The 26289-nt window shown below is 47.0% G+C and overlaps 1 protein-coding gene and 1 long non-coding RNA gene across 4 annotated transcripts in view; both read left to right on the top strand.

The window, feature by feature from the left end:
- ZBTB16 (zinc finger and BTB domain containing 16) overlaps positions 1 to 26289 on the top strand; it is a 199755-nt gene that overhangs the window by 124690 nt on the left and 48776 nt on the right. For all 3 annotated transcript variants that reach the window (XM_070473559.1, XM_020872802.2, XM_020872806.2), the window contains exon 4: positions 6154 to 6240. In XM_070473559.1, coding sequence (XP_070329660.1) covers positions 6154 to 6240 — 87 coding nt within the window. The remainder of the gene's footprint in view (positions 1 to 6153; positions 6241 to 26289) is intronic.
- The window catches only part of LOC139037178 (uncharacterized), a 28369-nt gene continuing 17767 nt past the window's right edge, over positions 15688 to 26289 (top strand). The window contains exon 1 of the long non-coding RNA XR_011490025.1: positions 15688 to 19180. This is a non-coding gene — a long non-coding RNA (uncharacterized lncRNA). The remainder of the gene's footprint in view (positions 19181 to 26289) is intronic.

Below are 26289 nucleotides of genomic sequence, written 5' to 3'. Positions count from 1 at the left end.
CTTTCTTAGAAGCTCTTGAAGCCGCTTACAGGTGCTTGGCCCTGGGACACCCTGCAGCTTGTAGGGACACCCAGAGGGGATCATGGTATTCTCCCTGCCTCGAGGCAAAATTCTACTTCAGCCACTGAAGACAAATGACAATATTTATTTTTGAAACTCTTAAGGAAAAGCAATTTCATATTTTTCCTGGGGCACTTTATCATTCATTTACTTAGTCCACTGTGTAATATTTATTGAGCCCCTAATAGAGTATATATCCTGCTCCTTATCAGGAATGTAGTCAAGATCATGCCCTAAATGTTTATTAGTATTTAAGTCTATACTAGTGTAACTTGTATTCTGAGTTCTTGCCCTTAGTGTGCTAAATACTCCAAGACAATTATAAGATGCTTGCTCTTTGGAAGAAAAGCTATGACAAACCTAGACAGTATATTAAAAAACAGAAACATCACTTTGCTGACAGAGGTCCATATAGTTAACGCTGTGGTTTTTCCAGTAGTCATGGACAAATGTGAGAGTTCATCCATGTGTGAGGACAAACTGTGAGGATCATAAAGAAGGTCGAGCACCAAAGAATTGATGCTTTCTAACTGTGGTGCTGGAGAAGACTCCTAAGAGTCCGTTGAACTGCAAGGAGATCAAACCAGTCAATCCTAAAGGAAATCAATCCTGAATATTCATTGGAAGAATTGATGCTGAAGCTGAAGCTCTGATACTTTGGCCACCTGATGCCAGAAGTCGACTCTTTGGAAAAGACCCTGATGTTGGGAAAGATTGAGGGCAAGCGGAGAAGAGGGCAACAGAGGATGAGATGGTTGGATGACATTACCAACTCAATGGGCATGAGTTTGAGCAAACTGTAGGAGATAGTGAAGGACAGGGAAGCCTGGCGTGCTGCATTTTATGGCATGCACAGAGTTGGACTTGACTTAGTGACTGAATAACAAAGATTTAAAAATTACTTAAAAGCAGTGAAACACCTGGAATAACAGGCAGATTTGGCCTTGGAGTACAGAATGAAGCAGGGCAAAGCCAAGAGAACTCACTGGTCATAGCAAACACCCTCTTCCAACAACACAAGAGAAGACTCTACACATGGACATCACCAGATGGTCAACACTGAAATAAGATTGATTATATTCTTTGCAGCCAAAGATGGAGAAGCTCTATACAGTCAGCAAAAAGAAGACTGGGAGCTGACTGTGGCTCAGATCATGAACGCCTTACTGCCAAATTCAGACTTAAATTGAAGAAAATAGGGAAAACCACTAGACCATTCAGGTATGACCTAAATCAAATCCCTAACGATTATACAGTGGAAGTGAGAAATAGATTTAAGGGACTAGATCTGATAGACAGAGTGCCTGATGAACTATGGACAGAGGTTTGTGACATTGTACGGGAGACAGGGATCAAGACCATCCCCAAGAAAAAGAAATGCAAAAAGGCAAACTGGCTGTCTGAGGAGGCCTTACAAATAGCTATGAAAAGAAGAGAAGCAAAAAGCAAATGAGAAAAGGAAAGATATACTCATCTGAATGCAGAGTTCTAAAGAATAGCCAGGAGAGATAAAAAAGTCTTCCTCAGCAATCAGTGCAAAGAAATAGAGGAAAACAATACAATGGGAAAGACTAGAGATCTCTTCAAGAAAATTAGAGATACCAAGGGAACATTTCATGCAAAGATGGGCCCATTTAGGGACAGAAATGGTATGGACCTAACAGAAGCAGAAGATACTAAAAAGAGGTGGCAAGAATACACAGAACTGTACAAAAAAGATCTTCATGACCTAGATAATCACGATGGTGTGATCACTCGCCTAGAGCCAGACATCCTGGAATGTGAAGTCAAGTGGGCCTTATAGGAAGCATCACTATGAACAAAGCTAGTGGAAGTGATGGAATTCTAGTTGAGCTATTTCAAACCCTGAAACATGATGCTGTGAAAGTGCTGCACTCAATCTGTCAGCAAATTTGGAAAACTCAGCAGTGGCCACAGGACTGGAAAAGGTCAGTTTTCATTCCAGTCCCAAAGAAAGGCAATGCCAAAGGATGTTGAAACTACTGCACAATTGCACTTATCTCACATGCTGGTAAAGTAATGCTAAACATTCTCCAAGCCAGGCTTCAGTGATACATGAACTGTGAACTTCTAGGTGTTAAAGCTTGTTTTAGAAAAGGCAGAGGAACCAGAGATCAAATTGCCAACATCCGCTGGATCATGGAAAAAGAGAGTTCCAGAAAAACATCTATTTCTGCTTTATTGACTATGCCAAAGCATTTGACTGTGTGGATCACAACAGACTGTGGAAAATTCTTCAGGAGTGGGAATACCAGACCACCTGACCTGCCTCTTGAGAAACCTATATGCAGATCAGGAAGCAAGTTAGAACTGGACATGGAACAACAGACTGGTTCCAAATAGGAAAAGGAGTACGTCAAGGCTGTATATTGTCACCCTGCTTATTTAACTTATATGCAGAGTACATCATGAGAAACACTGGGCTGGAGGAAGCACAAGCTGGAATCAAGATTGCGAGGAGAAATATCAATAACCTCAGATATGCAGATGACACTGCCTTTATGTCAGAAAGTGAAGAAAAACTAAAGAGCCTTTTGATGAAAGTGAAAGAGGAGAGTGAAAAAGTTGGCTTAAAACTCAACATTCAGAAAACTAAGATCATGGCATCCGGTCCCATCACTTCATGGAAAAGAGATGGGGAAACAGTGGAAACAGTGGCTAACTTTATTTTTCTGGGCTCCAAAATTACTGCAGATAGTGATTGCAGCCATGAAATTAAAAGACGCTTACTTCTTGGAAGGAAAGTTATGACCAACCTAGACAGCATATTAAAAAGCAGAGACATTACTTTGTCAAAAAAGATCTGTCTAGTCAAGGCTATCGTTTTTCCAGTGGTCATGTATGGATATGAGAGTTGGACTCTAAAGAAAGCTGAGTGCCAAGAATTGATGCTTTTGAACTGTGGTGTTGGAGAAAATTCTTGAGAGTCCCTTGGACTGCACGAAGATCCAGTCAGTCCATCCTAAAAGAGATCAGTCCTGGGTGTTCATTGGAAGGACTGATGGTAAAGCCGAAACTCCAATATTTTGGCCACCTGATATGAAGAGCTGACTCATTGGAAAAGACGCTGATGCCGGGAAAGATTGAGGGCAGGAAGAGAAGGGGACGACAGAGCATGAGATGGTTGGATGGCATCACTGACTCAATGGAGTTTGGGTGGACTCCGGGAGTTGGTGACAGACAGGGAGGCCTGGTGTGCTGCGGTTCATGGGGTTGCAAAGAGTTGGACATGACTGAGCGACTGAACTGAAAAGCCGTGGAACTTTTTTTTTTTCTAACTATAATTTTACCCAAAACTTTGAGGTATAAAAGGGATAGATTGGATTTTTTGTGGGGGGAGGAAGTCTAGAGCCCAGGTTCATATTCATGAAGCATCTTTGCAGATGGACCCCTGGTGAGGCTGAAGGGTACGGGGAGGAAGAGGAAAGGCTCTGAAGTGAGGCTGCCTGCGTTTGAGTCCACCTCTGCAGTTAGCCACTGTGTGACAATGAAGATGCTACTTAACCTCTCTGAACTTGAGTTGAATCATCCGCTAAATGGGGGTAATCACACTGTGTCCTTTAAAAGTTTGTTAGGATTAAATGAAATGATACATGCTAAATACACAGGCCTTATGCCTGGTATATGCTATGTTGTTGTTTAGTTGCTTAAATTGTGTGTGACTCTTGCAACCCCATGAACTGTAGCCCACCAGGAAATCTGAGATGTTTTGCAAATAGCACTAAACTACTTTCTTCTATAAATATGTGAGAGAAATAGTTGTGCCTCTTATGCGACTCGAATACAGAACTAAAACACAGGCACACTTACAGAAGTGCTCAGGCTTGAATAAGGAACAAAGCGCAGAGCAGATAGCAGATTGGAAAGGGCAGAGCCGCGAGGGGCTGGCGTGTTTGGCACATGTGCACTTTGGTCTTGGAAATGGACTAGGACTGGAATGGACAGGAGTGAGGAGGGGTGTTGCTCGGTCACTGTGACCCAGGAGAGCCGAGCGGCTCCCAGAGAGGGCTGGCAAGGACAGTTCCCAGTGGAGCTGAACAGCTGACTGGGTGAGGTGATGGAACACCTTGAAGCCAAGTAGAGGAGTTTCGTGAAAGTTGCTCAGTCGTGTCCTACTCTTTGGACTGTGTAGTCCATGGAATTCTCCAGGCCAGAATATTGGAGTGGGTAACCGTTCCTTCTCCAGGGGATCTTCCCAACTCAGGGATCCATCCCAGGTCTGCCACATTGCAGGCAGATTGTTTACCAGCTGAGCTACCAGGGACGCCCAAGGAGTTTAGAGTCAGTGCAAATTGTGAGCCGTTGTATATTTTTGAGCAAGGAAGTGTGAGGAATCAGGAACCTGCCTCTGTTGGGTGGATCAGAGGGTCGCTGGTGGTGTGGGAGTCCTCCTTGAGTCATCCAGTGTTCTGGGCACGACCCACACGGGCCTCGGTAGGGGCAGTGGTTATCAACACGCAGGGGGCGAGATGCATCTAGAAGACATTTGGAGGGAAACCTGCCAAAGCTTGTGACGGGTGCCCCCTAGACAAAGTAACAGAGCCCCAAAGCCATGAGCAAGTGGTAGAAAGTTATCATCACATTGTGGCACTGTTATTTTGATGCTTGTAAAACTGGTTCCAAAAACGCTGATCCAATTGAATTGTACTGAACTGATTTTGTTTATTCCACAGATATGTAGTCATTCATTCCCACTGGGTGTTAGGCAGATACAACTGTGCATGTGTGACATACTTCCTCCTTGGGGAGCTGGAGACGGGTCCATGGGCATTTAGGAGAGAGCCTGGTGAGACGGCGACCTGGAACAAACAGGATGCCATGGGAGCTTTGGAGAGGGGCCCCCTTGCTGACCCGGGGCAAGGGTGGGAGCCGAGGCGTGATGATGATGTCCGGTGGGGCCGCGGAGCGGGGTGGACCGTCAGAGCCAGAGGCGGTCCAGAAGGATGCTCAGAGAGCTCACAGTGAGGAAGTGCGGGGCTCCTCCAGGGGACCAGAGCCTCTCAGGAGGGCTGGAGACCAGGGAATGAGACTGAGGAGCGAGAGAAGCGCAGGAAGGGCTTTGTGAGTTACCCTGTGGACTGTGGACCTTATTCTGAAGGAGAGTCATTCAGAGATTTTAAATGGTCAGCTGCAGGTGGTGCCTAGGGGTTAGGCAGTTAAATATTTTTATGTTTATTTTTTGGTAGATGTGGTATGGTTTGGCGTTTTAAAAATACCTACATTTATTGATTTATTTGGCTGCTCCAGGTCTTAGTTGGAGACCTTTGAACTTCTTTGAGACATTCTAACCCTTAGTTGTGGCATGTGGGATCTAGTTCCTTGACCAGGGATTGAACCCGAGCATCCTGCATTGGAAGCATGGAGCCGTAGACACTGGACCACCAGGAAAGTCCCGGCAGTTTGGTTTTAGACACATGGAAAGTGAAAGTGTTAGTTGCTCAGATGTGTCCCACTGTTTGCAGTCCCACAGACTGTAGCCTGCCAGTCTCCTCTGTCTGTGAGATTTCCCAGGCAAGAATCCTGGAGTGAGTTGCCATTTCCTTCTCCAGGGGATCTTCCTGACCCAGGGATGGAACCTGGGTCTCCTGTATTGCAGGCAGATTCTTTACCATCTGAGCCCCCAGGGAAGCCCCTAGGCATACTCAGGGAATTTTCCAGGTACTGATGTGTCAGCAGTTTCTTTTTTCCCATAAACTGTAGTCTGGGCAGCAGGGCACGTTTCCCCTCCCAGTATCAGGGACTCCTTTCCATCCCTCACTGGGCGCCAGCCCTTCAGGATCCCCCTTCTTCTTGCACATCTCTCCCGATCCCTTCGCTGTTTGTTATGGCTGTTCTGGTTCTGTTCCCTCTTCCGTCTGGGAGAGCCCTCGGTGGGGGCATTTGGGAGCTCAGTTGGGGGGGTGGTCACATTTTGGAGGTGGGTCCAGGCTGGCTCTGGGGCCATGGGTTATCCCTGACTTGAGATCGTCACAGGTGTTCAGCCCCTTCCCCCAGGGCCCACCTGCACGATTTTAGCCAGGACGCCTTTTCCTAACGCAGTGTCACTCGGTAACTGCCTCGCCTTTCTTTCAGCGGGTGCCAAAGCCTTTGTCTGCGATCAGTGTGGAGCCCAGTTCTCGAAGGAGGAAGCCCTGGAGACACACAGGCAGACCCATACTGGTGAGTGAGTGACCCCATCCTCCAGGTCCTCCATTGTGATGGCGCATGGATGTGAGTATCTTGCCCTTGTTTCCCTGGGGAGTTGTGAGTGGGGTGGTTTGTGCCATGTTCTGCTACCCTTGCCTGTGAATCTGGCTGGGCAGGAACTTATAAGTGTGACTTTGCCCCGGAAGAACAGCTGCCCTGGATTAGGCCAAGGTCTCTGTCTCTAATAGGCCACTTGGAGCCCATCTCCATGGAGACGCTGGCACTTTCAGAGGCTTTAGCAAGGCAGTGATGTTGTCTAACTCTGAAGCCCTCTTGCGGCCCAACGGGCTGGCCCTCCGTCTGCAAGAGGCTAGTCACTGTCTGAAAGAAAGCAGTCTGTCCACAGGCGTGTATCTGAGCAGTACTGTCCAACAGTGATGTTACCGTGATTTCAAACCATTGATTTCACAGCATCAGCGTCGTCTCATCATGGTACTTGGCGTCATCCTCATCATTGTAGCTCACGCTTGCTTAACGTTCACGACGTGCCAGGTCCTGCTCCCAGTGCTTTACCTGATCTCGTTTAGCCAATCTTTCCGTTACTCTGTAAAGTAGAAAGCTACTCCCGTGTCCTTGATAAGGAAACCGAGATTCAAAGGAAAGTAAGTGACTTGCTGAAGTGAACAGTGGGGACAGGAATGGTACAGGTTTGATCCTGACACTGCCATTTACTGTTGTGGAGCCATGAAACAGTTACTTAAGCTCTCTTTAATTTGGGTTTCTTCACCTGTTGGAAAAGTAGGGTAATACCAGTATCTACCTTGTAACATAGATTTGTTGGGGGGATTAAATAGGATATTTTATTTGGCATGCTTAGGGGAATGCTTGTCTCATAATAGCATTCAATAAATAGTAGTAGATGCATATAATTTAATAAATATTTATTGAGTTCCTGTAATGTGCCTGGGCACTGTTGGGGTCTTTAAGGTCTAGTAACATATGAGATAGATAGCATTCTTCATGGAGATTCCAATAAGGCAATAGGATAGGCAAATGATCATGTAGTATAATGCCAGGCATTATACTCAAACGAGTGAGAAAAAATATAGCAGGATAAGAGAGGAAAGTGGTATTTTAGGTCAGATGGTCAGTCTTCTCTGAGAAGGTGACATCTAAGCCCGGTCCTAAAGTTGGAAAGTGAGTTAGTTACTTAAAGGTTTCAGGGAAGAAGGTCTGAGTAAATAGAATAAACACTTGTAACACTCCTGCGTGTGGGATGAATTTGACAGGTTCGTGGACGAGCAGTGTGGTGGTAGGGGGCAGGCAGTGAGGTGCAGAGAGTGGTGGGAGATGAGGTCAGAAATCTGGGAGATGAGGTCAGGAATCAGGTGGGTCTCTCAGTCCTGGCACGAATTTGGATTTTATTCTGCGTGTGCCGAGAGTCCATTGTGGGGGGGTGGGGATAAAATATTTGCAAATCATACATTTGGTTAGAAACCTTCGATTCGAAAGTATAAGGAGCTCTTAGGACTCTAATAAAAATACAAATAACCAAAGCAAAAACTGTGCAGAGGATCTGACTGAATAGACATGTCTCCAAAATAAACAAATAGTCACTGAGCACATGAAAAGATGCTTGACATCATTAGCCATCGGGGAACTACAAATCAAAATCACAATGAGATACTAAATGCTTTACACCCACCAAGATGTAGCTTAATAAAAATGCAGGCGATGAGAAGTGTTGTTGAGATTGTGGAAAAATCAGAACCCTCATACACTGCTGGTGGGAGTGTAAAATGGTGCAGCCACTTTGGAAAACAGGCAGTTCCTCAAAAGGTAACACATACTGTGACCCAGCAATTCCACTCCTGCATATATGAAAACATATATCTACACAAAAACTTTCACATAAGTGTTCATAACAGCATCTTTATAATGGCCGAAAAGGTAGAGATAACTCAGTGTCCACCTACTGATGAATGGATACACAAAATGTAGTTTATCCAATGGAGTAGTTTATACAATGGAGTATTACTCATCTATAAAAAGGAATGAACTGCTGGTACATTCTATAACATTTTAAAGACGAATCCTAAAAACATATGCTCAGTGGAAGGATCCAGTCACAAAGGCCACGTGTTGTATGGTTCTACTTATATGAAACATCCAGAATGGGCAAATCTCTAGACAAAAACTGAATTAGTAAGGGGCTGGGAGATTTGGGGGGAAATGGTAAATGCTAATGAGTACAGAGTTTCTTTTTGGGGTGATTAAAATGTTCTAAAATGATTGTGGTGATGGTTGTGCATCTCTGAATACATTAAAAAGTACTGGCTTTGTCCTTGAAAAGTGTGAATGGTGTATCATATGGTATATGAATTAGGACTCAGTAAACTACATATACATACACACACACTGTGCACGCACACACACCTCTGCAGACAAACATTTATAGAAAATGGGCAAAACAGTCCTTTGGAGGGTGTTGAATGGAAGATGACATGACTTGATTTATGGTTTAAAATATCACCCCAGTTCCTGTGTTGATAATTGACCGCAGGAGTATTTGTTACCAATTGGTATGCAAGGAAAACCACTCTGACAGTAGATTAAAGCCACAATGCGTTAACGTACCAGACATTTGTGTAGGTGAGTGTGCTCAGCTGAGCAGCTTTCACCTGGGCTCTCTCACTGGTCGCCTGGGGTGGTGTGTGGGCCTGGGTGTCCGTGGTGGCGCCCTCCCTCTCGTGTCTGCCTCCGGGTCCTCCTCACGGTGGCCTCTCTCTCCTGCAGAGCTGCCTGCATCTCTCACTCAGGACTTCAGGAGTCAGGAAGCAGAAACTGCCAGCCTTCTTAAAAGCTGGGCTGGAAACACGTAGCCACCGTATTTCATTGCTCTCAGCAGGCCCAGGTCAGCCCCAGATTCAGAGGATGGAAGAGTGGATTCCCTCTCTTAGTGGAGATGGACACAGAGGGAAGGGAGAACTGGTGGCAGCCCTCTGTGGAGACAAGCCCCTGAGCTGGTACCGGGGCCGGAAGGGAAGAAGGAAGACCAGTCAGCTGCTGCTGCTGTTCGTGATCGCCATCAGTGTTTTCTCGTCTTCCTGCCCCTCAAAGTCAGCCTCTGCACGTGGAAGACGTATGTCATAGCCCTGGTGTCATGCACTCTGGGCTGGTGTTGCCCTGACCTGTGGCATTAAGCAGGACTTTCTCGGTGAGCTGCCATCCCAATCAGTGTCTCCCTGGCCCAGTTCTAGAGAAGGGCACTTGGCCAGAAGATTTTGCCCAGGATCCCAGAGCTGGTTTCCTTAAAAGCCAAGGAAGGACGCATGTATCCCAGGCTCCAGGCCGTTTCTTGTTGCCTCTGGGCCGCACATGTAACAGAATCCTCCTCTGAGAATTCCAGTCGGGGGCTGAGGACACCGAACTCTGAGCCAGCTTTGCGAAGCAGCTTAATTCTGTCCGTCCAGATTAAATTTGCAGCAGCAGGGAGCAAGCTGCCCTCACTGCCAGGGCCAGGGCAAGAGACCGAGTCCCTGCCGGGTGAGCAGATGGGGATGTCGTTCACAGACAGGACCCCACACACTTACTGAGCACTTTCTGTGTGCCTGGCACCCACCGGGGATATGGCAGTGAGCAATGCAGACGTGCTCCCTGTATTGTTTTTCAGAAAGCTTTAGTGAGATGTAATTCACATCCTGGTCACATGTTTAAAGGATCCACTTCTGTAGTTTTTGATATATTAGTGTATTTTTAAGACTGTCATAAAAGATATATAAATGTGTGATTTTAACTTTAAAGTGTATAATTCAGTTGTGTAGATGACATTGCAACCTGTTTTTAGAGTTTAGTATTGATTGGGCTTTGAAAACCAGGAGGTGTCTTAGGACCAATGTCCTTGCAGGATTTATTACGTTAGTGAGGACTTGAAAGTGATCGACATTTTTCAGAAAAGAATATTAGTTCCAAGTACCTGATGCAAAGGGTCAACTCTTGGAAAAGACCCTGATGCTGGGAAAAGACTGAGGGCAGGAGGAGAAGGGGGCAACAGAGGATGAGATTGATTGGATGGCATCATCACCTCAGTGGACATGAGTTTGAGCAAACTCTGGGAGATAGTGGAGGACAGGGAGGCCTGGCGCATCAGACATGACTGAGAGACTGCACAATGATTGGCAAGAACCTGAAGTTTGAGTCAGAAGCTGAGGAGGGGGTGGGGTCTAACTTCGCTGTCTAGCAGGGGGATAACCTTGTTCCTCGTCCTTTCTGCCCTTCAAATCTCTTTACCTGCAAAGGGGTGTAGTGCCCATCGTTCCTGTAGCAGAGGTGGAGCCCGGTGCCTTCAGACCTGTTTGGGGGCAGGGGACAGTACCGTGGAGCAGGCATTGGGAATCTTAGATCCCTGACCGAGGATCAAGCCCGTGCCCCTTACATTAAAAGTAAGTCTTAACCACTGGAGTCTTAACTCTCAGACCTACTTCTCCTTTATCTCTGAGTTGAATCCAAATTGTGCAGAGGAGACCAGGGTGGATGTTTTAAGAAGGGCTCCCTTCCCACCTGGCTGTGAGCGAGGGGCAAGCTCCCTTGCCATGAGAAGCATTTGGCCCTTCCTGGCGTTGGGCCAGGCTGTCCTTGGCTGGGGAGAGACGTGGTGGTGGCCGTATCGCCAGTGTCAGGTTGGCAACGAGGCAGTTCTTCTGACGGGCAAAGCTGGGTTATCACCTATAGAACCTGCAGAACCCAGATGGGTTCTCAGACTTCCTGAATAATCAATGAAAAAATACAACGTGACATCTAGATGCCTTCTCTATTCTAAGAAAGGGGGCCTCTGAGGAAGAGAGAGGCCTGGTTATCAGGAATGCTGAAAGTGATGCTAAAACTGTTGGACTGGGGAAGGCAGGGGGTTGCGGGGTACCAGATATCCTTTAAGAGAGTGACCAGGAGAGCAGGGAGGAAGCTCTGAGAAGGAAGAGACCCTGGGAGAGTAAAGTCATGGTATTGCCATCTTATGTTTCTGATACCTACGTTTATCAAACACTTTCTTCCACTGTACCCATTTCACAGATGAGACCATGGAGGCCTAGAAGCCCAGCACTAGGAAGTGAAGAGCTGGAACTTGACCCAACTCTGACTTCAGTGCTCTTTCTACCAATCCCCAGCCGCCTGCTCATTGACTTACTATTGTCCATGGGTATGTGGCTGAACAGTTTAGGGAGAGCTTGTGTCCTGGGCAGAGCTCTTTTGGATCCCTGTGACCTATTTAAGCATCCTCAATACCCTGATGACCATGTGCCCCTCGGGAAACAGTATACAATATCCCTGAAATAGATAGGGTCTGAGAGTTCCATGTCCAAAGCCGCCCCGCCACATGGGGAATTCACAGAGTTGATGTGTAGCGTGGCGTTGGATGGGTGATCGGGGTGCTTCTCAGATAGTCTTGACACTGCAGAATGAATTTAGTAGAAAGTATTTCCAATCCCGTTTTCGCCAAACAAACATCATCGGCAGGTCTCACCCTTTCCGGGCCTCCACTTACCCTGGGGGACTTCTGTCCCCGTGGGTGTGACCTTCCTTATCTCCTCCCTCCAGGGTCTTGGCGGGCTCCAGCTGGTGCTCAGGGACAGCACATTTATGGTTGGGCTGGGCGCAGGCTTCGTTGTCACACTTCAGTTTTCTGTTTTGCTACAGCTAAGACTTTGAGGAGATAAACAGAGATCACTTTACACCTTTTATATTATGACAAATACATATTGCAAAACACTGCTGCTTCCAAAATGTTTGGGTTGCAGAGCAGTCAGGAATTAACAGCTCTGCAGCTCCCCAAGATGCCTGTACTTCATTTACACATCAGAATTTTTTTTACACTGTTCAGTAAAATAAAAAGCGAGAAAACACACATACAAGCACGTACACACACGCGCCCAGCGCACCACTTGGGTTCTATATCAGGAATGTCTTAAATTAGTAAGTAGTTCTTTAAAAGTCCAGATAAATTGATAAATACCATTAATGGCTTAATTTATACTCCGGGTTTGAAATTTGACACACGGACAGTATCTTGGCTCAGGAAACACAAGTGGTTTTGTGCCAGAGGTTTTAATGACCGATCAGTAATATAAATTGCTGCATCACTGAACAGAAATAGCTTCCCTGTGTCATTTGATCTGGAAACTTCTCCGGCCAGGCAGCAGTTAATAAATTTAAAAATAATTACCCTCTTCATTCAAAGTCAAACTAATTAGGAGTGGATTTTACAAATCATAATGTTGTCCGAGCCACTGTACATCCTCATTTGGGACGTGAACAGGCCTGGGGGCAACAGATGGGATCGGGTGGCATTAATTAGAGGGCAGGGGAGATACCTCAGCTGCTGAGCTGAGGACGAGGGGGCTGGGGCAGTCTGCAGCAGGCCTTGTGGGGGAGGGGGGAGGTCTCAGTGCGGCAGGCTTGGAGTTGAGCTGAAGGAACCTTCAGCTCTTTTAATCCATATGTAGGAGACTCAGAGGCTTCACAGGTGGCGTTAGTGGTAAAGAACCTGCCTGCCAACACAGGAGACACAAGAGATGCAACTTCGATCCCTGGGTCGAGAAGATCTCCTGGAGGAGGGCACGGCAACCCACTCCAGTACTTGCCTGAAAAATCCTGTGGACACAGGAGCCTGGCAGGCTGCAGCCCATAGGGTCACACAGAGTCAGACACGACTGAAGCGACTTAACGCGTTGGCACATAGGGAACTCAGAACAGCTCCCTGTGTGCGATCTGAACATGAGAGACGGGGCCAGTGCTAGTGTTTGGGGGCCAGGCCAGAGACCCTGAGAACCCCCACAGCAGGAAAGCCAGATGTGCAGATGCTGCTCGGGGAGGATGACCTCTCGAGGGCTTTACTCACCCGGCAAGTTGGGGCCTTGATAGCACGGTTCAGGTGTGTCTTGCAGGTTTCAAGAAAGCGGGACCCTTGGAACCCAGTCTTGAGTGTGACATTCAGGGTATTCAGAGCACTTGGGATCTGGTGTCAGACTGTCTAGATTTAAGTCCTCTCTAGTCCCATCACTTCCACGTTTTATGAGCTTGGGCAGGTTGCTTAACTTTCCCTAAGCCCATTTCCTCCTTGGTAATGTGACAGCAGTGATGCTGTCGTACAAGGAATGTTGTGAGGATTTAATTTGATGCTCCATGGAACGCACTCAGCATAGGCCTTGCATGGAGTAAGCGCTCAGTCAGTGGCGATGGTGGTTACTAACACTGCACCATCATGGTCTTTGCCATGCCCTTGGAGAGCATCCTTTCCCCTGACTAGGTAGGTGAGAGGGGAAGGGGCAGGTCATGGTAAGAAAGGAATAAGAATGGGGTACAGCTGCTTTGCCGAGCTGATGGGATCTTTGAGGATCCCTGATGTGTCCTTTGGTCAAGAGGATGTTTCCAGTGTACCTGTAGAGCCAACAGCCCCTGCTGTACGTGCAGCGGGGAGAGGTGAGGGCAGAATGGAGTTGTACATGTGGAACCGCCTCTCCGAGCAGATTTCATGGATTTTATTTAAGGCCCTAGTTCCTAGAATGCCCGAAGCTTCCCGGGGGGGACTACCCTCTTCTGATGTTTAAACCGATGACATATCCAACTAGGCTGGACAGGCTACAGAACTGGGGTTAGCACAGAGCAAGGTCTTGTGTTCCCCCTTCCAGGAGCTTGAGTTCCCCGCTGGTGTCCTTGCCCATGTCTGTTACCACTAGGAACCTGGGTATTCTGGAAATATAAGTTGGACCTGTGTCATCCCACTTTATGCCCTTGTAGGGCTCTGGTAAGGAAAAGAGACAGATACTAGATGTCTGAAGTCATTCCTGAGCTTAGGAGTTCTGGGGCTAGGAAGCTTCATAGATGCCTTAGAGCCCAGGACACTCCATCTCCAGACTTGTTGCAAAGCAATTCCACTCTCTCCTGCAGCCCACGCCCTGCCCCACGAGGTCGGCCAGGTGAGTGACTTGTGTTCGCTACACATCAGAGTAGCCTGTGCAGCTGATTTGTCCCATCCTTCCTTCATTCATTTATCCCCTAAGTTTTAAAGTACCTACTGTGTGCAAGGGGTGGGCCCTGCCTTCCTGAAGGCTACAGTGTGTTGTGGAGGAAATGAACAAGTCGGGTGAATTTGCTTTGGTTGCAGATAATATTGTCTTCCCAGGTGGCGCTAGTGGTAAAACAGACAAACAACAACAAAAAACCCTGCCTGCCAATGCAGGAGACACAGGAGATGCGGGTTCAACCCCTGGCTCAGGAACATCCCCTGGAGGACGGCATGACAACCCACTCCAGTACTCTTGCCTGGAAAATCCCATGGACAGAGGAGCCTGGCGGACTAGAGTCCATGAAGTTGCAAAGAGTCAGGCATGGCTTAATCTACTTAGCATGCATGCAGAGATAATATAGTAGCTGTACTCTATTGTATATTTTGGCGATATAATTTTATTAAGTCCTTATTACCATCCTAAAACATAGACATTTTCCTTCCCTGTTCTTTGCTAGAGAAAATTAAAACTTAGGAAAGTTAAGGATGACCTGACCAGGATGGCTAGAATGTGTGCTTCGGGCTCCTGCACCCTAAAGCCTGTGTTTTAATGCTGCTTCCCCTCCCAGTGCGGCCTGGGCATCATACCTAATGTGTAGACCGGGGGCTCAGCTCTGCCCACTCAACAGCCGAAAAAACTAGGGCTCGGAAGCCTATATTTGCTGAGGGGGGTCAGTTGAGAACAAATAAGCCAAACCAGAATTAGGACCCACGAGTTCTTACTTCCAGGCCAAAGTACTCTCCACTCTTGACTACAAATAAGGACTTTATTTTGCTGGCCTAGAAAAACTTGCTTCATTTCCACCTTCCTGCGTCACAGAGAAAGCCATTCAAGCGGATGCAAATGCTGAGATGCTCGTTCTCAGCTTCTCCATGTCAGCCTCAGGAGGGTCGTGCGGTCCAGAACAGCTAACTCACCTGGCAGTCAAGGGCCAAGGGCAGCGGTGCCAGCCCCTGATAGCACGGAGCAGGGCACTGGAGGTGCCCTGCTCTCCTCCTGAGTGTGAAGAGGCTTGAGGCGCCTTGTCGTGGCTCTGGGAGGAGAAGGCAGTGACAGCACACAAACACACGCACACACACGCATGCACACCCTTTGATCGTGCAGAGAGTGTGCCCCCACCTTGGTGTTGTCGGCTGCCTGCTTGAACTGGCCCCTCTGTCCCTCCTGATATATTAGGGATGCTTGGAAAGAGCTTCGGGGACGGTCTCTGGCCCTGTAATCCAGAGGAGAAAATGAAGTCCTTGTTTGGAGGACTTTGGGTGGTGGATGAGCAGGCGGGGCCGAGAATTGAAGAGGGTGAGCAGCTACATTCCTTCCCTGGGGTGGCTGCTGGCCTGGGCCCCCCCCCCCCCCCGCCCTGGGCCTGGCACAAGGGGTGGTGCTGGGCACGGAGGAGCCCTGTCAGGGTGGCTGGCTCATGTCCTCCCGCAGTAGGAAAACCAGCAACTGTTCTGGCTCCTCCTCCCAAGGGCAGTCTCTTGGTTCCCCTGGCCCTGCAGAGGATGGGGGAGGGAAAGGGAGAAGGGCCAGCAGTTGAGAAAGAACTTCCTCTCCCCAAAACCTGACATGGAGAAAAGGCAGAACGAGCCTCCCACCCCGGCCCACGCTGAAGGGCATGGGTGGGACAGGGTGGGGGGCGGTCATCGGATGGCACGTGGGCTCCCCTTGGATTGCGTGACCTCCCCATTGAAAGCATAATAGCTTTTGACTTTTATAAATATCAGGGGTGATTTGTATAGCATTTCACGTGGTGTGCCAGGGAATTGAACCCAAGAAAGCCTGAGCTGGGCACGGCTGCAGGACGTCATGGACACCTGGGGAGGGAGGGTCATGTGCTCCTGTTTATACAGTCACTGCTCCAGCATAGACTTACTCTTGAGCTCGTTTTGTGGTATTACTATCAAGGCATGTTTGATGCCTAATATAGAGTTTTGTTTTCCAAGCCCAGGGCTCTTGGCTCTGTTGGAACTGCTTGCTGTGGTGTAGAGAAACACAGCTTGGCTGTCCCCTGCTGCCCAGACATGCCTTCCTTCTGCACCGGTCACCCTAGCGGTGCCAGGGTCCCTCTGGCTCCTTCTGGACTGACCTCCAGTGCTTCTTCTTATGAATAGATTTTTTTTTTTGAGTGATTTTAGATTTACAGCAAAATAGAGTGGAAAGCACAGAGTATCCCATATACCCTCTACTCCCCACCCCAACACAACTCCCTCACTGTCAACATCCCTCATCAGAATGGTGCATTTGTTACCCCTGATGAACCCAGGTTGATACATCATTATCCTGCAAAGTTTATGTTAACGGGTCACTCTCGTTGTTGTAAATTCTCTGGGTTTTGATAAATGTATAATGATGTGTATTCACCATTGTATCATACAGAAGAGTTTCACTGCCCTTCAGAACCTCTGAGCTCTGCCCATCCATCACCCCAATACTTCTGCATGAAGCATTAATGTTTTGAGGGGATTGGTGGTGTTTAGCTCTCTTGGGATTGGAGAGGAAAATTGAACTGAGATTGATTTGGGTTAGAAGAGGTTAAAGCTCATTCATTCAGTAGATGTCTTGAGCATCTGCTGTATGCTGGACATTGATGCTGGGCCCTGGGATAAAGATACAGCAGTGAGCAGGACTTACCCGGTCCCCACCTCCAGCAATCTCCCACCATAGTGGAAATGATGAACATCATTGTTGTGTGGGGGCTGCTTGGTATCAGGGAAAACAAGAATGAATTAGGGGAAAGGAGAACTGAGTTCTTATCCTGGCTCTGTCACAGGCTTGCTTTATGGCATGGGACAAATTGCTTTGTTTTTCTACCTCTCTCAAATATCGGGAGTGGGAATTAGGTAAGAAAAATTGCTGTTTGAGAGGCTGCATGCTTCCAAGCATAGGCTAAAGTTCTGATCTTGGATGAATGGTCTACATTTTTCTTCACTTCAGCGCATTTGTACCTATGACTGTTATAGGGGCTTCCCAGGTGGCCCAGTGGTAAGGAATCTGTCTGCAGATACAGGAGACACAGGTTCGATCCCTAGGTGCGGAAAACCCTTTGGAATAGGAAATAGCAACCCATTCCAGTATTCTTGCCTGGAGAACCCCATGAACAGAGGAGCCTGGTGGTCTATAGTTCATGGGGCCACAAAGAGCCGGACATAACTAAGCACATTAGACGTTTACAGTTTCTGTCTTACCAGTAGACAACCGCTTCTTTCATTTTATTTAGATGCATATTAAAAATAAAAAATTTAATGCATACTGTGTCTGAAGAAGTTAAAGGTGAAGATCTTTTGTCTTTTAAAAACTATTCCAGAAGTTTGAGGAGATTGAAACTATTTTGATCTTTGAGGACTGTTGTTCAGAGCTTGGACTGTGCCTGGCTCTGGTGCTTTTATATATTATCTGGTAGAGCCCACTAAGAGGCAGGTTCACTGCCCGTATCACTGCTGGGAGCTGCAGGCTCAGAGCAGTTTAAGTAAGATGACTTGTTTGGTGGAAGGACTGGGATTCAAGTTCAGGACCCCCAGCTGTGAGTCTGATGGAACTTCCAGGGTACGTGTCATTCTCCTACGGTACTAAGTCCCCTGCATGTGGACAAGTTCTGGTCCACGAGTGGGTTGGTAAGTCCAGTTTGTTCATAAGTCGATTGAAGTTAGCCTAGGTACCCAACTAACAACCAGCTCCATAGTACTATTCTCTCATAGGTTTACAATACTTCTCACACACATAATACATAGCAAACATGAAAAATAAAACATCTTACCATACAGTACCTTGAAAAGTACAATAGAGCAGCTGGCATCGGGGGGCTGGCATGGAGTGAACGGGCAGGAAGGAGGACTGGAGGAGGGAGAGGAGGTGGGAGATGGTAGCGCTGGTGGATCGTCAGCAGCGGGAGACGGAGGGTAAGCTGCAGCCTCACTCACGCCTGACGTGGGTGCCACAGGATCTGGTCCTCGGTGGAACCAGACACCTGCTCACCTCTTTGAAAGTTAGCAACTCGAAGGTTCATATGCAGAGAGGACTTAACTGGATTCAGAATTGCCTGTGTTCAGAACGGCCCCTTCCCTTTCACGCAGTCCTCATGCCAGAGTCCCCGTGGACAGCCTTGGGGCTCCCACTCACCTCTCTGCCCCCCACTCCCGCTGGCCCCAGGTTTCTCCTCCATCTTCTCAGCTCCTGCCCCTTCCTCTCTGGCTGTGCTCCCTTCTCCCCCCGTGATGCTGCTGCTGCCTGATGACAGAAAGGAGTTAATAAAGACCAATGTGTAACTGAAACGTGAAAAGCCATAAATCGCCTTGTTTTTTCTAGGATGTTGGTAGCATTTTGATTTAATAGTTGGACAAACACAAGGGCCTATTTTATTCAGAGTTTACAGGCCTCAAGGCTGTTATTCCTCCAAATTTAATAGCATTGAAATTGCAGGGTTTGCTATAATTTGCCTATCGCTTTCTGCTCCACCATTGATGTTTATTGTCAGCGGGATGGAATCTCAATCCGACTCACTTAGATAACATGTCTGTTAAACATTTAGATAATTGTACCATCATTAACTTGTCACATTATTTTAAAGATTCAAAACAGAAGCAGGGTAAGTAGAGGTACCGGGAGGGGTGGGGGGAGGAGGAGGAGGAAGAGGAAATCTCTCCTGAGCTGAACAACCAGGAGATGAGAGAATTGATTTCACACTCCTGACTTTTTGTCAGAGGTGCCTGAGTCGAGGGGGCATGTGGCAGAGCTGGGCTGGAAACCCTGGGCAGGCCACCCCTATTATGATGCCACAGGTGCTCAGGGACCCTTGGTGGTTCATGCCCAGCTTTGGCCTTTACGTCACGAAGATCAGTTTTTTAGCTTCCCTTAGAGATGCTGATTACAGCATTATAGGTAATTACAAAGCCTGAGACCGACCTACATCTCTAAAGGTAGGGACTCTGTGAATTATGGCACCTGCATGGAAAAATAGCCATGTTTTTTGCGATAAAAGGTGATTAGAGGAGAAGGTGGTTTAGTGTCATCTCATTTCATCTAAAATACAGAAGCCATCCTGTAAGATTCTATAAGGCTCTACAGTCTACCTATTAACAGTGATTATCTTTAGAAAATAGGATTACAGAGCAAATCGGGTTTTACTTTCTGCATTATCTATTTCTGAGTAATCATAAGAATTAGTATTTATTTTCTTTATTATTATATAATAGTAATGACTTACTGGCATGTTTTACTTGTACAATTTTACTTTTTAAATTTACTTTTCGGCCATGCCGCATAGCATGTGGGATCTTAGTTACCCAACCAGAAGTCGAACCCATGACACCTGCAGCGGAAGCATGGAGCCTTAGTCATAGACCTCCAGTGAAGTCCCGTGTTTGACTTTAAAAATTAAGGTCACGTTATAAATAATGAAGAATATCACCTTTGAGCCTCATTCTTTCCATGGAGGAGGATTTCTAAAAATAAAAGGCTACATGTACAAGTAAATGGGATTTGAGGCAGATGTAGGACGTTCCTGCCTCCTCTGCCCTGGTAGACCTCGGTTTCCCACTCTTAAGGCAGGTGACTGCCAGATGGAGAACTGGGACCTGGGAGGGGCTTGTGCCAGCGCTCAAGGGTCACAACCACTGTCTGTGTTCACCAAGGCCTGATAGAGGACGTGGGTAGCAGGGGAGATTTTCCTTAAACTTAAGTGAGGACTGACGTCACACCTGGAGGGGTGACCCAGGCCAGGGCTCAGTAGGAATGAGCTTCCATTTTTCAGAGAGCAACTAAATGTCAACACGGGTGGGGTACTGAGCTTGGCATCCAGAACTGCCTCCCTAGAAATTCTATGGTCTGTGCCCTCTGGTCCCATGGGAGTGACAGGTGTGGCCCGTTCTGTCTGTCTGGCTTTGAACACTGTGTTAGCGCCTGTGTCCCCAGCGCTTGCTCTGTGACTTGGGCCCAAGAACTCATTGTTGCCTCTCATGGCTGTGTGCACCCAGTGACCCCCAGGAAAACTGCGCAAGTCACAAAACAAAGGTTGGAATGGACGTGTACACACCGCCATGTAAAATGGATGCCTTGTAAAATGGATCACCAACAAGGACCTACTGGATATCACAGGAGACTCTGCTCCATGTTATGTGGCAGCCTGGATGGGAGGGGAGTTTGGGGGAGACTGGATACACATATATGTTTGGCTGAGCCTCTTTGCTGAAACTATCACAATATTGTTAATTGGCTGTACTCCAATATAAATTAAAAGTTAAAAGCAACAACAAAAAACCCTACAAGGGTTAATGTTTTCCTGATTTTACTGTAAATAATGCAGATATTTGGGGGTGGGAGGGACAAACAATGTAAATATTTTATAGACTGTAAGCTAAATAATGTATACATTTAGAAAAACAGCTTAAATATTTCATATGCTGCAGTGCAGATTTTTTTCTTAGAGGATAAACTGGAATGGTGAAGCCCATGGGGTAAGGATGGTGACACGGTGTCCCCTGGGGTGGAGGGACAGAGGAGTTGCAATAAAAATGTGTGTGTGGGATTGGGGAACAAGGACCCACAGCTCTCAGTTTCTTGGAACCCAAGTATGTAATTGAAAGTCTCAGATATTTCAAACTATCTTTTAAATATCCTGTGCTTTTTTTTTTTTTTTCTGATGTGTGAGAGACACAAATGACAACCTAATAACAAGAATTTACTTTTAAAAAGCAACTTCTAGTCCAGGAGAATTGAAAAACACCCATCCATACAAAAACTTGTATATCAGTGTTCATAGCCACTTCATTTATACCCTCAACATAGAAACTGGAATCCACATGTCCATTGGCTGATGAATAGAGGAACAAAACATGGTATATCTGAGGAATCATTATCCAGCCGTAAAAAGGAATAAACACACTTGCATGCTACACCATGGATGTATGTTAAAACCAACGTGAAAGAAGTTGGGCATGAAAGGCTGCACGGTGTATGATTCCATTTATGTGAAATATTCAGAATAGGCAAATCTTTGGGAACAGAGCAGATTAGTAGCTGCCAGAGGCTGAGGGGAGTGGAAAATGGGGAGGGGCAACTAGTGAGTATGGAGCTCCTTTTGAGGGGTGATGAAAATGTTCCGGAGTTCGTGTTGGTGATGGTTGTGCAACTTTCTGAGTACATTGAAAACCATTGACCTGTGTATTTTAAAAGGGTGTATTTCATGGTTTGTGGATTATATCTTCTCTGAAATGAAAAGCAACTTCCAGATCTTGTTGGTTTTTACACCCTCAGCCCAGTCCCCTCTACCTGCTGCATCTCAGGATATTTTTTAGAAAGCTAGCAGTTTGTAGAATGGTGACCATTCAGACAATGCAGGAGGCTCTGGTGCCTTCGGAATCATTCTATTCTTGGAAGGCACTGGGGAGTAGGATGGCTCAGAGCTTTCCTCCTGTCCTTCCTCCGTATCCACTACCGGGAAGAAGTAAAGAAGGGATCAGGTCAGGACCGTCAGTAGGAGAAGGATGTGAATCTGACATCCGCAGTCATAGGAGACTGGGAGTTGCCTTGCGTTGTACATCTTCAGAAAAACAGCCAGGTCCTCTCATGCCCGAGAGGAATCACTCTGACCAGAGGGCGTACATGAATAGCATGGACCCATGCAGCCTGTTTTAAGAAAAGAATCACACAAGTAATATGCGCTCCATGTGGGGAAATTAGAAAATACATGTAAACAAAAGGAATGTGTTTCCTGTAGTTCCACCATCTTTTTCTGTTGTCTTTTAAACAACATTGAGGCGATAATAGGCAGTGCCTGCTGTTTTGTAATCTGTTGCTCGCATGCCAGCAAACCTGTATCTTGATGATCTTTGTAATGCTTCCCTAGTATTGTCCCCTACTCCCCATATATTTTTTTCCTGGAAGCCTCTGATTGCCTTACTTTGTGCACTGGGATGCCCCCTTTGCTCTCCACGCTTTGGTGGGGGTTGGGGAACCAGTCCCTACACATGAAGGCCCTTCCTGGGGGCTGCGGGCAGCAGAAGTGACTAACAGGTACAGCACGTTATCACCTCTTACCTATCACTGCTTCTGTCAACAAGATGAACTGGGCTGGCCAGGCACTTCTGCGGCAGCTGTTTACTTGGTCATTCCAGGCAAGCTTGAAATGCTGGGAACACAGCCAGTCCTCACATTTGATCTTCTTAGAAGCTGTTTGCCTTTGGTTTTCTCCAGCCTTGCAAATGGCCACTCGCCCTGGGCATGATCTGGGCAGGTAATTTACCTTCTCCACTAACTTAACGGATGGCACTGCCTGGGGGCTGGGCAGACCAAGGAAAATATAGGCATCGATTTATTTGCCAAGTTAAAGCCCAGAGTTAAGTAGCAAGGTAAGCATCTCCATGTGTTAAGTGTACCAGGCCCAACTAGAGTAGATTTCCTACCAAAGAAGAAGCCCAAACAGATATTAAGAAAAAGGCTTTTCTTTTAGCATTTCCTTCTCTGAACATTAGGAAAAGTTACCTAACAGGGGGATTGCAGGTTTGGGTCAGATGAAGTGTTCTCTGCCCCCGTTCGGAGAAGATCCATTACAGATTGGAAATGACTTTGTCTCTAAGTGCCATTGTTAGATGGAATACACATTCCCCTCCACAAAACAAATATAAAATGCTTCCAGCCTCTGCCTCAGATTTTCTATTACTGTTTCACAGGACTCCAGAGAGTTTTAAGATAGCAATTTGATTAAGCTTATGGGGAAGATCCCATCAGATAACATTCTTTTTCTGCAGGTAGAGATAATGTGTTCAAGTATTAAGTATGTTTTAAAGGTAATTATCTTTTCCATATTCATTTTAGTTACAGGAATTGAAAAGGGGGAGACTTTGCATCGGAAAGCTGCCCCTTGGGCCCCAGAGTCACTCTGACTTCTCTCCTCTGGGAAACACACTTGAGGTTTTTGACAAATGAAGGAGCACCAAGTGTTTCTCTGTTTTGAAATGACTTGGGAACTCCTGTCTCCAGGAGGTGGTCCAGAAGGCGGTGTCTTGGCCACTGCTGTCATCTGGCTCCCAAGCTTGGACCCCCTGTCCTGGGATGCCTTCTGGCCTCCCCATCTTAAGCTCAATGGACATAAATTTGAGCAAGCTCCAGGAGATAGTTGAAGGACAGGGGAGCCTGGCGTGCTACAGTCCACGGGGTCGCAAAGAGTCTGAGATGACTTAGCGACTGAACAACAACAACGTCTTAAGCTCCTGAGTGATGGAAGGCCTGGCTGCTGCTCAGAAAGAGAACTTGCCTCATCCAACAGTGAGTCATAGTGTTCCAGCCCCACCTTCCAAAACAGACCCTGGGATCACCATTTACATTGATTAGCCCAGCTTTGGGGTGTACTCACATTGGAAGAGGCTAATCCCAGATATTGAATTCTAGCATTTTTAGAATCCTAGACTTCAGAACTGGAGCAGGAGGCATTAAGGAGTGTGATCCCAAGCCTCAGAGAGGTTCAGTGATTTGCCCAGGATCACACAGCAAGTCAGAGAGACATACTGTGGTCTAGGGGGTTTCCCAGGTGGCTTAGTGGTAAAGAATCTACCTGCAATGCGAGAGATGTGGAAAATGTGGGTTCAATCCCTGGGTCAAGAACATACACTGGAGAGGGGAATGGCAACCCACTTTCTTGCCTGGAAAATCACAGAGACAGAGGAGCCTGGTGGGCTACAGTCCATGGAGTCGAAAGGAGTCGGACACAACCTACCTTGCACGCATGCACTGTGGTATGTAACCCAGGAATCCTGGTCTTGGACCACTCCTCCTGTCCCCTGGGATTCCCACAACTCTTCCATCTGGAAATCATCCTCAGCCCCTTTCCTGGGAATTTCCAGAGTAGGAGATTCTGCCCACGTGGCCTTCCTTGGTTACCCGTGCATGAAGGTCTGCAACCGAGAGCCGCCAGGGCCCCTAGGGGTCTGAGAAGCCGAGAGCGAAAATGGTGCGGATGCTCTGAGCTTCTTCAGACCTCACTTGCCCACCGGCTGTACTGTTTGAATTACTCTTATCAATTTTTTTTTCAAAATAGAAAAATCAGATCGGAATCCTACCTTCAGAAAGTGAACCATTGCTAGGGAGGGAAAAACACAGACATATCTAAAATGGTAATTAGTGATACAAGGCACTTGAATCAGATGCATGCTGTGGGGATCCAGGGGTGGTGATTGGAGTGTCTCTCATCCCTTCGTCTGCCTGAAATTCTTTCTGCTGCAGCCAGAAGCCCATAGTTTCTGCCCACAGTATCCCCCACATTATGTCTCTGCCTGATTGCTCAGGAGCACGTGATTAGACTGCAGTCACTGGTCTGAAGGCAGTTGATTCTGGGAAAGGACCCCAAGTGATGGGCTTATCGTGTAGGACCCGGGATGGTGGCATGGAGAGCCCCATTGTCTTCACATTCCTGCCCAGTTCTGCCAGATGGAGATGGCAGTGGAGGATGGATGTGGAGTTGATGGATCCAGCATGGGTCTAGGGCATGGTCTCATGCACTTACCTTAGCTAAGGATGGCTCTGGATCCTTACCGGTGTTGTCTCTCCATGCAGGAGATGCAAGAGACGTGGGTTTGATCCCTGAATCTGTAGGAGGAAATGGCAGCCCATGCCCACTGTTGTCTCTCCCATGTTCATCCTTTAGAAGGTCCTCATTGTTTTATACCAGCTACACATTAAAATCACTTGGGGGGAAGTTTAAAAAAAAAAAAAGAAATAGCAAGCAAAGATTCCCACCACAAACCAACTGAATCAGAATCTCCAGCGTGGGTGCCAGTGAGGGGCTCAGGCATGGATGTTTTCTAAAGCTCCCCAGGAGGCTCACATGTAAAACCAGGGTTGAGAACTTTTGGATGAGATAAGATCAGACTCCACTGCGTGGCCCAGAAAATGCCTCCAATCAGAATTTCAGGCCATCTCATGCTACCACCTACAGTGTTCATCCTGAGTCACTTATAATTTCCTATCTCTCCTTGCTGCTTTTCTTCTCCTTGTATTTTCCCCTGACTCCCTCATTTCCCTATGTCTTATTTTTGTAGACTATTTCTTCTCAGCTCCATTGTTTATGTTATATAAATGTTTGTGTCTGCCCTCTACCCCTGTTCCCTGCCCCAATTCATGTCTTGAAGCCCTTACCTCTAAGGTGAAGGTATTTGGAGGTATAGCCTTGGCAGGTTTAAATGAGATCATAAGGATGATAGAACCCCCATAATGGGATTAGTGTTCTTATAAGAAGCAGAAGCAAAGACATCACTTTGCCAGCAAAGGTCTGTCTAGTCAAAGCTTTGGTGTTTCCAGTAGTCATGTATGGATGTGAGAGTTGGACCATAAAGGAGTCTGAGTGCCAAAGAATTGATGCTTTCAGACTGTGATGCTAAAGAAGATGCTTGAGAGTCCCTTGGACTCTAAGGAGATTAAACCAGTCAATCCTAAAAGGAAATCAATCCTCAATGTTTGTTGTAAGAACTGATGCTGTAACTGAAGCTCCAATACTTTGGCCACCTGATGCAAAGAGCTGATTTGTTGGAAAAGACCTTGATGTTAGGAAAGATGGAAGGCAAAAGGAGAAGGGAGCGGCAGAGGATGAGATGGTTAGACAGCATCACCAGCTTAATGCACATTGATTTGAGCAAACTCTGGGAGATAGTGACAGATACAGGAGCCTGGCGTGCTGCAGTCCTGGGGCTGCCAAGAGTTGGACATAACTTAGCGACTTACCAACAACAGAAGAAGCAGGAGAGACTAGCACTCTCTCTTGCATGTAAGGACACAGCTCCAAGGCAGCCATCTGCAAGTCAAGAAGAGCCCTCACCAGGAATCCAGCCACATCAGCACCTTGATCTAGGATTTCCAGCTTCCAGAACTATGAGAAATGATTAAGCTGCCCAGTTGTAGCATTTTGCTAGAGTGGCCTGAGCAGACTAAGACAGGGTCCTCCTCTGTCACCCCCTTTTCCCCAAATAAGCAGTGGAAAGCATGCCCTCCTTTTCATCTCCTGCACCATGGACATACCTCCACTTGTACCACTTGGCCA

Source organism: Odocoileus virginianus, chromosome 10 (assembly GCF_023699985.2).
Source record: "Odocoileus virginianus isolate 20LAN1187 ecotype Illinois chromosome 10, Ovbor_1.2, whole genome shotgun sequence".
Taxonomy (NCBI): domain Eukaryota; kingdom Metazoa; phylum Chordata; class Mammalia; order Artiodactyla; family Cervidae; genus Odocoileus; species Odocoileus virginianus.
Note: the sequence above shows the minus strand (reverse complement) of the source record. Positions and strands in the feature narration are given on the sequence as shown.